Source organism: Hypanus sabinus, chromosome 10, assembly GCF_030144855.1.
Source record: "Hypanus sabinus isolate sHypSab1 chromosome 10, sHypSab1.hap1, whole genome shotgun sequence".
In the NCBI taxonomy this organism is placed as follows: Eukaryota; Metazoa; Chordata; class Chondrichthyes; order Myliobatiformes; family Dasyatidae; genus Hypanus; species Hypanus sabinus.
Window position 1 is genome coordinate 122,937,724 of NC_082715.1, and position 13,056 is coordinate 122,950,779.

Here is a 13,056-nt window from a genome sequence, read left to right on the forward strand (position 1 = left end):
ATAGGCTCTACAACAACCTGAGAGCTCTAATTGCCTGATACTGATCTCGGGACAAGGAAATTTACCTCTGTTTGGCTCAGTGAGAGACTCCTGAGTGGTAATGTGGGTGCTTGATGGTTGGTGCAGAGCCACTGAGTCAAGGGCTCTGTTTCCAGACTCTGAAAACACGAGTTTCTTTTTTGGTCAGACTACAAGCATAGCCTTAGCGTTTCAATATAGGAGCAGAATCAGGCCAACAGGTCTACTCCACCATTCAATCATGGTTGATTTTCTAAAACTCCATTCTCCCGCCATTTCCCTGTAACCCTTAAACCATACCCTCAATACATAAGGTATCGATCTCCATCTTAAATCCACCCAATTCCTTGGTCTCCACGGCCATCTATGGTGAAAAATTCACCATCCTCTAGCTGCAGAAATCCTTCCTCATCTCAGTTTTAAAGGGATGTCACCTTATCCTGAGTCTGTACCCTCTGTTCCTAGACTCTCACATTAATGGAAGCATCCTCTCCACACTGGCTCTATTCAAGCCCTGTCGTATCTGGAGATTTCAGTGAGATCCCTCCCTTCCCCTCATCCTTCTGAACTCCATCAACTACTGACACAGGTATGTCAAACACTCTGCATACATCACCCTTTCATTCCTGGCATCATTTTTGCGAACCTCCTCTAGACCCTCTCCAGGGTCAGCATGTCCATCCTCCAATATGGGACCTAAAACTGCTGACAATTTTCTCCTCGCAGCTTAGGAACTGCCCACGTCCTGAGCTCTGGAATTCTTACTGCGATAATATGGGAACTCTTGACTTAAGTTCTTCAGATGCATTTGCCCCTTGTAGACGTAAACTCAAACCCAAGGAAAAACATCTGCAGGTTGATCCAAACATTGTGGTCAACGTGTCACCAAGCAAGAACTGAGATCTATTTCTCTGAGACTTTATCGCATCCCTCTGAAACGTTTCTATCAATCAGTTAGAGCAGCATGTGCTGTTAAATGCACTTTTGCTGCAGGCTTGGCAACAATCTATTCGTGCAACACTTTTACCTTTGATGTTTACTGAACTTCTTCAGGTTCCCAGAGCATTTGTGAACTTGGTCGAGACCTTGGAGCTCATTCCATTGCGACGTCTTTATCAGGATAAGGAAGTGAGCTGCCCCAGAACGCTTATGAGGTACAGTAATTTCACCTAGTGCATACTTCCCTTATCTTGCCACTACATCCCATCTTTGGGAGCTAATACAATGATTTGACAAATGAACACTCGCCTGAGGAAATGGTGCAGGGGGCAGGGTTTCAGGTTTCTTGGATCATTGAGATCTTTCCCGGGGAAGGTATGACCCGCAAAATAAGGGAAGTTCACACCTGAGCTTGAGACGGACCAACATCCTTGTGAGCAGATTTGTTAGAATTGTTGGGGAAGCTTTAAATTAGTTTAGCAGCAGTATGGGATAGGTCAGGGGGTGGTGTACAGGCCCATGCAGTGCATGGGGAGTCTGCGAGGCAGGAAATTTGGATGGTTTGAAATGTGTCTATTTAAATGCAGGAAGTATCAGGAACAATAGTATTTCTTTACTCAAAGAGTGATAGCTGTGTGGAATGAGCTTCCTGTAGAAGTAGTAGAGGCCAGTTCAGTTGTCTCATTTAAGGTAAAATTGGATAGGTATATGGACAGGAAAGGAGTGGAGGGTTATGGGCTGAGTGCGGGTAGGTGGGACTAGGTGAGATTAAGGGTTCGGCACGGACTAGGAGGGCCAAGATGGCCTGTTTCCGTGCTGTGATTGTTATATGGTTATAATAGTGATGAACTTAGAGCATAGGTCAATACATGGAAAGACGATGATCTGGACTTAGCTGTCACAAGAGCAGGAATGGCTGCTGGACGTTCCAGGGTTTAGATATTTTGAAAGGGACAGGCGGGGAAGTAAAAGAGGTGGGGAGTGGCATTGCTAATCAGGGATAGTATCACAGCTACAGTAAGGGAGGACTTCATAGAGGCATTGTCTACTGAGTCAGTGTGAGTGGAAGTCAGAAACAGGATAGGATCTATTGGGAGTATTCCCCCAGAGACAAAAGCAACACTGCAGAACAAATGCTGTAGGAAGCTATAGCTGAGAGAGAAACAAAAGGTCATCTAGGAGGGAAGGGTTAGATTTATCTTAGAGCGGGTTAAAATGTTGGCATAACGTTGTAAGCCAAAGAGCTTGTACCGTGCTAGAATGTCCTATGTTTAACTTTATGCATGAGAATGTCCAAAGAGGGTTTTTTTTAATTTTAACTTATTCATTCCTGCAATCACTCTGGGATGTATCGCCAATTGTTAATTCACACTGAGTTGAATAGTTAGGTATTTCAAAGGTTAGGTGAGAGTTAACTAGTAGTCTGACAATAGTCTGACCAGATAGGGAACATATCATTCCAGAAGAGCAGTGGAAATTGAGGAGAATTTCAAAGTTCAAATTTCAAAGAATTTCTACAGCAAGTTGAGTTTCAATGTCAGCCTGATGCTATCTTTACCCTGGAATTATATATTTAACTGAACTTTAATTTAGATGCTGGAAACATGAAATAAAAATAGAAAATACTAAGTATCTGATTATCTGTGAAGAAAGGTCATGCCTTCTGATCAGAACTGATGAAATCAGCCGTTGCTGAGAACTGGAAATCCGTTCTGAAAATGTAACTGTTACGCTACTGTTGCTCGGTGAGGTCACTCACCCGCTTTGTGCTTGGGGTATGTTTTAATGCTCAGTGCTAATTGTAAGGATTCTTTCTTATGATTCTTGGTCGATGTTGTTATTCAAATGGTTATTGAGCAGAAGAAAGGCACACCCAAATCAGAGGGAAACTTTTGCCTGATTCGTGCTGAAACAGGGGGATTATGTGATGTAAAGAAACACAAGATCGGAGATGAGTAAATTGTCTGCTGTGTATTTGCAGGATGTTGTGTTACTGTGTTGTGAAGCCCAGTGAAAACTCTCCAGAGCTGGAGATGATGTCTGAAGCAAACAGGGCCTATCAGGTATCTCCACGGCTTTAACGTTTGATGACTCAGCACTCCTACCACATTGCTTGACAGTTTTGAGGCAATCAGCAGTGAAATTCTGAGCTGAGCCTTGAAGTTGCCCAGAGCTGCGACTTAAGTCTTCCTAACATGAAAGTCTGTCTCCTAATGTTAGCTGCTCCTGAAGATAAGGCTGAGATCTTTCGAGATATCATACTGAGAGCTCCTAGTTATTAGATCTTGTCACCCTTGACTTATATTGTTGAATCAGGCGATTCAGTAGGCTGGAAATAATGCTCAACCCACACAGCATCTCACCAAATCCTTCATCTGCTTATCCAGCTTCTGGTTACATCTACCAGAAGCATTTGGCTCAATCACCCGCTGTGATGGTGAGATCCACACTAGAGACATTCTTAGTGTTCAAAACTCCCCATTGACAAGTACCATGGAAGCACCCTGCCAATTCCGTCCCTCATATTCAATCAGTGGGAGAGGAAACATTTGGGGAAGGGAATGGATGCAAATGGTGATTGGCTCATTATTGTCACATGCACTGAGATACAGTAACAGAAACATTTAGCAGAGAAACAGGCCCTTCAGCCCATCTCGTCCATCTTGCCCAGTAAGCGATTCCTATCGGCTGCACTTGCCCCATAGCCGGATGGCTTTTAAACATTCTTAACGTGAATGCCTCCACCACTATTTCTGGCATCCCTTTCTGGGATGCAGTGAAAATGGCAGGATGCAACAGAGGAAGAGAGGTGACTAATTTATTAGAAAGGCAACTGGGATGCTTATTAACTTGTAATACAGTCGGAGACTGAGGGGCTGGCCAGACAGAGGCGTGTCAGATCATGAGGGTATAGAGAATATGAAGCCACGTAGTCTTTTACTGAGGGAGGGTTGCCAAAAACTAAAAGGTGTAGTTTTCAGATCAGAAGTGAGAGATTTAAGTTGGACATCAGACGCAGGTTCTTCACACAGAGGGTGGTGTGTATTTGGCTCAGGTGGACACATTAGCAACATCTAAAAGACGTGTAGCCAAGTGTATGAATAGGAGGGGCTTAGAGGCCTTTGGGCCAAACACAAGCTGGTGGGACCAGCTTTCTGGACAACAGAAACAATTGGTTCAATGAGGTCTGTTGCCATGCTGTCTGACTCTCAGACTCCACATGATTAGGGAGGTCTTACCTGAGCTGTACAAAGCACTAGAGCAGGCGTTTCCAACTCAGTTAATGGTAGGGGTCCATGGAATGAAGAAGACTGGGAAACCCAAATCAACACACACAAAATGCTGAAGGAACTCATCAGGTCAGGCAGCATCTGTGGAAGTGAATAGAAAGCCGGCGTTTTGGGCCGAAGCCCTTCTTCAGGACTGAGAAGGAAGGGGAAGATGCCAGGACAAAAAGGCGGGGGTGGGGAGAGGGGAAAGAAGCCAGCTGGAAGATGATGGGAGGAGTGAAAAGTTGGAGGGCAACAGAGATCACAGAGAGGGAGCCGTGAGAGAGGGTTCCACTGAACTCCAGTCGTAGTGAAGATTTAAGCTTCTTTAGGGTAGGCATCCCCTGCACTAAAGCAGCACTTAGAGTACTAGATTCAATTTGGATCAACATATCACAAAAAATGAGGGCACTAGAAAATGCTCAGTGTTATTAATCAGTAAATCGTATTTCGCTTTCCTGGAATTCCCTAGTCAACCTTGACTCAAGAAGATTGCTCACCACCACCTTCTCGTGGGCAATAAACAATGGCCTGTTTAGTGATGCCCAGATCCTGAAAAGGAATATAGGAAAAAAATTATCAATTGTTAAACACAAAATTCTAACGGTATTTTGGGAGCTGCCCTGCTCTTCAGATAGGTACAAAATCCTTCAGTTTTGACAATGGACAAAGTGAAAACAAATTTGGTGTTTTCCCTGGCCTTGAAGTCAGGAACCAGGACTCTCTGTTTCAAAATGTGGGATCAGCCATTCAGGGCAGAGATCATAACACCATAAGATAAAGGAGCAGAATTAGGCCATTTGGCCCATCGAGTCTGCTCCGCCATTCAATCATGGGCTGATCCAATTCTTCCAGTCATCCCCACTCCCCTGTCTTCACCCCATTCCCTTTGATGCCCTGGCTAATCAAGAACCTATCTCTCTCTGCCTTAAGTACACCCAATGACTTGGCCTCCACAGCCACTCGTGGCAACAGATTCCACAGATTTGCCACCCTCTGACTAAAGTAACTTCTCCACATCTGAGTTCTAAATGGACACCCTTCAATCCTGAAGTTGTGCCCTTTTGTTCTGGAATGCCCTACCATCGGAAACGGCTTTGCCATATCTAATCTGTTCAAGCCTTTTAACATTCGGAATGTTTCTATGAGATCCCCCCTCATTCTCCTGAACTCCGGGGAATACAGCCCAAGAGCTGCCGGACGTTCCTCATACGGTAACCCTTTCATTCCTTCAGGCGCAATTTCTTCACCCATGAGGCAATAAAACTTTGGAGTTCTCTACGTAAGAATGCTATGGAGGCTCAGTAACTAAGTACAGTCAAAGCAGAAGTTGGTACATTTTCAATTATGAAGGGATTCAAGATATATGTTTGCACAAGGAACAGAAGCAAAAGTAAACTATCAGCCATCAGGAAGCAGACAGGAGATAATCAATGGTTTACACCTGCTTCTTTTCATAAGTATTATTAAATACATTTTCTTGATGTGGGCTTTTCTGGAAGCTCACCCTCTGGCCCTCTGAGAAAACGACAGTGAGCTGCCATCTGCAGCTGTAGCAGTGCTTCAGAACCCCCTATCGCGCCGTTGAGTTGGGAGTTCCAGACTTAGACTCAGCAACAAAGAAGGAAACATCCTAAACAGGATAGTGTGTGACTTGGAGGGGAATCCAGAAATTGTGATGTTCCCATGTGCTTGTTCTTGTCATGTCAGAGGATCGGAGCTTGGGAGGGGCTGTTACGGTGAGGAAGTGCATATTGAGCACCTTCTATCGGCATTCAGGCCCCACGGTGCCAATGTGTGACGTGGTGAACTCTCTGTAGAATTCAGGATGCATACCCCAGCTAAGGTTTCACCTGGTGCCAAGACTAAGCATCTCAAAGGATGCCTAGACCAACATCTTAAAGAAACATGGCACTGATAATATTGTACCTACAGAATAAGCTGCAAGCCAGAGAATAGGGCATTGGATCACCTCACTGTGGGACAACACTCAACTATTTCTCTACTTGTTTCACCCCCCCCCCCCAACCCGCCAGCTTACCACTCGGATGCTTGTTGAATCAGGCCGATACGACACACGAGAAGATTTCACAGTCGCCTTGCAGCCTTTTTTCCACCATGTGCAGATCCCAATTTTAGAAGTAAGTGTTGACAACTATTTATTGCAAACAACCCCCTCCCTCCCTATTTCTTCTTATTTATTATTTCAGGAGGTAGACCTCACCAGGAAGGTCAGCATTTTTTGCACGTCTTGCTTGCCCACGAGAGGGCAGCACTGAGGCAGTTCCCCTGAATGGCGGCAGGAGTGTGGCTAAGGTAATGGATTGGTGCCACTGGATGGGTCAGTCAGGTGTTCCTCGAGGATTTCCCGGAGCGAGTCACAAGGCTGCAGGTCTTTAGACTGAGTATGGGCTGCAGAGCTCCATAGTTGAAGGACAGTACAGAACTGATGGGACTTTACCACATCTTGGCTCACACTTACATGCCTGGTGTTTCATTCCAGATGACTTAACTCATTCAATTTAAATTCCTCAGATATAATTTCTGGCCACAGTGAAATATTAGCCTAAAAAGGAAATGAATGCAGTTAGTATAATCACTCCTCTCCCACTTTGTTTGGTGCCTGTTAGAGCTAGTGCCTCACAACGCCAGCAAATCTGATTCAGCCATAGCTTCTGGAGTGCTGGAACAGGCTGCCAGGGGACGTGCTGGAAGCAGATACTGTGGTGGTGTTCAAGACAGACACAGGGGTCTGCAAGGAATGGATAGATATTGGTCACACACGGGCAGAAGCAATTTGGCATTGTGTTCAGCACACACATTATGGGCCGAAGGGCCTGTTCCTGTGCTGCACTGTTCAATGGTCTGATGTGCAATACTCCCTACAATCACATGGGTTTCCTCCAGGTGCTCTGGTTTCCTCCCACATCTCAAAGTCCTGTAGCTTGGTAGGTTAACAGGCTTATGTGTGCAGGTGAGCGGTAGAATCTGAGGGTATCGATGGGAATATGGGCTGAATAACATGGAATGACCTTGAAATGGATCTTGAACGGATCTTGAAACGGATCTTGATGGCCAGCATGGATTCGCTGGATAGAATGTCCAGTTTCTGTGCTGTATGACTCTATAACTGTTCGTTTTTTGTTAATCAATGCAGGTGAGATTTCTTTAGATCTTTATTTGCATCCTTAGATTCATCGGCCTGTAGTGTAATTCCATTCTATGTGTCTTTTCTTTTTCTATTTAGAATGGGCATCCAGACACCTCATTTTTTGCCCCAGACTGTTTCCATCTAAGCCAGAAGTTCCACACACAGGTGGCCAGAGCTCTCTGGAACAACATGGTAAGATAGTATTTGACTACTTACTCGTCCCTGAGATGCGGACATTATTGGCAATCCTTGCATTTCATCCCCACTCCGTGATGCTGCCTAACCTGCAGAGTTCCTCTGGAATTTTGCCTGTTGCTCCAGCTTCAAGCATCTGTGGTCTCCTCGGTCACTATTCATGGATGTCTCTGAGGTGAGGAAGCAGTAACAGTCAGCCCACGTCAGTGCATCTGGAGTCACGGCCCACAGACAGGACTGGGTGGTAAACTTGCTTCCCAGGAGGACATCACTGTCAGGTTAATCCAGTAGACACCACGCTTTTGTTTCATTTCAGATCCCAATGACACAGCTAGTAGAGCCACTGCTTCAGAGGGTCAGGGACACAGGTTCAATCCAACCTCCGCACCCGTCCGTGTGGAGCTTGTACCTTCTCCCTGTGACTGCAAGAGCTTCCTCTGAGTGACCCAGTTCCCTCTCACATTCCATGGGTGAGCTCGTTGGAAGATTAACGGCGCCCGCTGTAAGTTGCCCCTAATTTGTCGGTGAGCTGGAGGGAGTGGGGGGGGGGTGGGTGTTGTGCATAAGCTGGTGACAGCGGGGCGAGGAGAATTGTTCAAGAGGAGGTTAGTATTGCTGTTTGATCTGATGTAGATTGAGTGGACTGAATGGGCATCTTCTGGAGACACAAAGTACATGTATCATCAAAGAATGTATAAATTATACAACTTGAGATTTGTCTGCTTACAGGCAGACACAAAGCAAGAGATCTGAAAGAACCCAATTAAAAATTGAAGATCAACACCCAATACACAAAGAAAGAGAAATAAAAACACAGATCATGCCAACAATAGAGGCAAGGAACAGAATTCTGAACCAGATTGAGTTCTTAGATTCAAAGTCCCAGAGCAGCCTGGAGTAGGCCCAAAGCCTAGGTCTCAGTTCCTCATAAAAGCAGGGCAAATCGCCCTGAAGCTCGCAGACATGAAGCACGGCAGCCAGGGCAGTCTTACCGCCTCAGTGTTGCGAAGAGAGGGGTGAATATCATGGGACAGCAAGGGAAATCAGCCGGACTCTCACCTCCCGTCCCGCACCCTGCCTTTCGAGTCTCTTAGGGCCAGCATTTAAATTGGCCAAAAGATTCCAGGTGCAGTGGGCTCTCTGCTCATCGGTTCCAATGAAGGGTCCTCGCCCAAAACATTGATTATTTATTGCCCTCCATAAATGCTGTCTGGTTAACTGAGTTCCTCCAGTATTTGATGTGTGAGTCTCAAAATTTCCAGCATCTACAGAATCTCCTGTGTCTGAGACTGCAAATACTGTGGACTTTGGATGCTGGGATCAGACTCAGAGCACAGGAGCTTCCTTTAGCTTGGCATTAGTAGCTCCACGTTCTTCTCCGCATCCTTAGTTCCTGTATTGATTTCCTGCCATCCATTGATCCATCCTGACAACAGGGATCAATAAACTTTCTTCCGCAGGCATTGTATTCTCAGCACAAGCAATCTTGAAAGTGCAGATGTCATTTGCAAGATAAAGAAGTCCATTAGTGCCGGTGATGCAAGCAACAAATATTATCGCACCTCACCTAATGCGACCTTCAAATTGACACAGCAAACAAAAGAAAGTTCATTCACTCCCCGAGATGTTTGTCTTGTCGGCACGAGAGAGTGCAGGCTCTGGTATCTGGGTGACAAAGCAATCTGCGGCAGAGACTTAGTGGGTTGAGCAGCATCTACAGAAAGGGATTTGTCCTGGAAACTCTGGATTGGGCCCTTTCACCTGCTGGGTGGTAGCGAGGTGCGGCTAGGACGGGTGGTGGCTTTCGGTCATGCCCTCCAGTGTGGCATCTGCACAATGACCCTGTGAGCATGTGGGTTTCCTCCAGGGGGCTCCAGTCTCCTCCCACGTCTCTAAGATTTGCAGGTTGATAGCAAGCTTAGGCACTGTAAATTGTCCTTGTGTGCAGGTGAATAGAAAGATGAGATTCAAACCTCTCCTACTCTTTCTCCTCAGATTTATTTTTGATCACCTTTCATCTTAAATGTTCTGTAAACTGTTCCTTAACCGATGGAGGAATGTACCATCTGAATCACTTGCCCTTAAGATTACTCCCTCTCCCCCTCTGTCTTCTGTCTACTCTCTCTGTCCCTCTCCTCCTCTCTTGACCAGGATTGCTTTGTGAGCTGCCATGGGCTTGATGGGCCAAATAGCCTTTCTTCTGTGTCATAACAATATATGCCAGTCTTATCTTTCAAATTATCCACCTCAAAGGGCAGTGGAAGCAGTCATCACATGTTTTTTAAGACACAATCCATTAGATATTGTACTTGATAACCAAGCAGGTTTAAGGTGAATGGAAGTTTTCAGATATATAAAGAGCAGAAGAGAGGCACGGCTGGACATTGGATTGCTGGAAAATGACACAAGAGGTAGTAATGGCAGATGACCTGAATAAGTATTTTGCATACTGTATTTATTGTGTTTGTTTTCATTGTGTTCTTTATCTTATTATGTTTTTTTTGCACTGCATTGGGTCCAGAGTAACAATTAGCTCATTCTCCTTTACACTCGTGTACTGGAAATGACATTAAACTATCTTGAATCAATAGTTATAGTCTTATAGTAGATGGGAATATGAAGTTGTGGAGGGGAATAGTTAGTGTTTTGGGACAAGAAATTTTATCAGAACATATATAGAGTTGTGGTGAACTGCATATACCTGTCTGGACACGCCCCCTGCTGACTGCTCCTGTGGCTCCTCCCACAGACCCCGGTATAAAGGCGATTGAGGCCTGAGCTCGGCCTCTCAGTCTCCAGGATGTAGTATGGTGGTCAACCACTGCTTGTTCCTTCTTCCAGTCAATAAAAGCCGATATCTCGCCTTTACATCTCAGTGAGTTATTGATGGTGCATCAATTTTATTGACTGGAAGAAGGAACAAGCAGTGGTTGACCACCATACTACATCCTGGAGACAGAGAGGCCGGGCTCAGACCTCAATCACCTTTATATCGGGGTCTGTGGGAGGAGCCACAGGAGCAGTCAGCAGGGGGCGTGTCCAGACAGGTATATGTAGTTCACCACATTCAACACCCCCCCCCCCTTTGTTTTAAAAAGAGTCCCCATGTGGCGAAGTTTCTTACAGGTTAAGTCTATCAGGTGGTCAAATCTGTCGCTGCGATCTATGTAGTACTGGCTGTGATTGCACAGGTGCCGGTGGTGGTGATTGCACAGGTGTCGGTGGTGGTGATTGCACAGGTGTCGGTGGTGGTGATTGCACAGGTGTCGGTGGTGGTGATTGCACAGGTGCCGGTGGTGATTACACCGGAGACGGAGGTTGTGCTGGTTCTGGCCTAACAGAAGGTGTCAGCCCACTAGGCGTCAGTGATCCCTCACGCGTGTGCGAGGCGCCTGGTATATACGCGTACGAGACGCCCGGTATATGAGTGTCGTGAGGAGTCTGTGTAGGGCCTGGTGTGCGCGGTGTCACCTCGGGTACAGGGTTCATAGTTACCGAGGAGTGTTCGGGGTAGTGGTCTGCTGCTCCTGCGGGCGCCAGGTCGCAGATGGAGACCGTGTCCTCCCGCCCATCAGGTAAGACCACGTAGGCATACTGGGGGTTCGCATGTAGAAGGTGAACCCTCTCAACCAGCGGGGAGTATTTATTACTCTTCACATGTTTCCGGAGCAGCACTGGCCCTGGGGATGTCAGCCAAACTGGTAGGGTGGTCCCAGTGACAGACTTCCTGGGAAAAGAGAATAGGCGCTCGTGAGGGGTGGGACTGGTGGACGTACATAACAAGGAGTGGATAGAGTGGAGTGTCTCGGGGAGGACCTCCTGCCATCGAGAGACCCACAACCCTTTTGACTTAAGGGCTAAAAGTGTGGCCTTCCACACTGTGGCATTCTCCCTCTCCACCTGTCCATTTCCCCGGGGATTATAACTCGTGGTCCGACTAGTAGCAATGCCCCTAGCTAGCAGGTACCAGCTCAGCTCGTCACTCATAAACCAGGACCCTCTATCACTGTGGATATAGCAGGGATATCTGAGCAGAGTGAAAAGCTGGCGCAGGGCTTTTATGACGGACGTGGTAGTGGTGTCGGGGCAGGGAATGGCAAAGGGGAACCGTGAGTACTGGTCGATAATATTGAGAAAATAGACATTGCTGTCAGTGGAGGGAAGGGGGCCCTTAAAGTCAACACTCAGTCGCTTGATCTGATGATTCATGTATAACTTCCCAAGTAGTGCTCTCCTTCTGACTGCACTGGAGTGAGACAGCAGTTTGTTTCCTAGAAGAGTCTTGAACCTCTATATTCAAAATATGAAGCAATATCGAATTCTCCAATTTTAGCTCTTTTGTTGTGTTAGTCTCACAACTGCCCACTTCTGCCCTAAATCCATCTGAGACTTTGACTTCTCTCCGTATTAGTATAAACTGGGCAACACCGTACATAATGAAGCAAGATTTACTTCGAGGTTCCACGTGAAGCGGATTGTTCTCACCCTTTCAGAAATAAACCCTTCGTTCCATTCGTTGCTCCCCGCACCTTCTCTCCTCACTAACTTGCTTTCCTTTTTTCCTGGTTATGATGAGGAACCTCTGACCTGAAATATTAACTGCTTCTCCACCCACAAGTGTTATCTGACATGCTCAGTACTTCCAGGAATGTGTCCTTAAATTTGAATATGCAACCATCTGACCAACAGGCAGGGGCCCTACTCCTTCGGTGTGACTAGTATTGACTGCGACTCATCAAACCAGTGTTACATGATTACTATGTTCTGGGCTGTAGCAATTTGCAATAGAGGTTTATGGAATGATTTTGAAGATGTTGAATTATGTCCTACTGTGAGTTTTAGAATCATGACTTTGCCCAATTCCTTCTCCATAAGAACATAGTTCAGCACAGGAACATCTTGTGCCAAGAGAATTAAGCTAATCAATAAATGCTTAACTGAAGTAAACCCTTCTGCCCTACACAATGTACATATCCATCCGTCTCTGAAGATTCATGTGTCTGTCGAAGAGTGACTTGAACGTTTCTCTGTTATTTGCCTCCAACTCTTCCCTGGCAGTGCAATCCGGTTATCCACCCCTACTGTGTCAAAAATCTTGCCACACCTATCTCCTGTAAACGTGTCCTTTCTCACCTTCGATGTATGCCCTCTGGTACACGATATTTCAACTCTGAATACCAGCTGCCTGATCTATCTGTGCCTCTCATAATTTTATAAACTTCTATCAGATCTCCATTCAGCCTTGGCCCTTCAGAGAAACAGCCCTGATTTGTCTAACCATTCCTGATAGCACATGCCTTGTAATCTAGGCAGCATCCTGGTAAACCTCTTCTGCACCCTCTAGGAAATCTCCACATACGTCCTAGAATGGGATGACTTCAACTGAATGCAATACTCTCATTGTGGCCTAACCAGAGTTTTATAAATCTGCGATGTAACTCCGAGTCTTGAACTTAGTGCCTCATCTAATAAAAGCAAGCATGC

General features: G+C 46.0%; 1 protein-coding gene across 1 annotated transcript in view; it reads left to right on the forward strand.

Annotated features, from left to right (window-relative positions):
• Positions 1–13,056, forward strand: part of LOC132400343 (phospholipase B1, membrane-associated-like) — a 70,988-nt gene that overhangs the window by 31,883 nt on the left and 26,049 nt on the right. The window contains exons 12-15 of the mRNA XM_059981296.1: positions 1,072–1,172; positions 2,939–3,020; positions 6,263–6,367; positions 7,474–7,569. Of these exons, the coding sequence (XP_059837279.1) occupies positions 1,072–1,172; positions 2,939–3,020; positions 6,263–6,367; positions 7,474–7,569 (384 nt within the window). The remainder of the gene's footprint in view (positions 1–1,071; positions 1,173–2,938; positions 3,021–6,262; positions 6,368–7,473; positions 7,570–13,056) is intronic.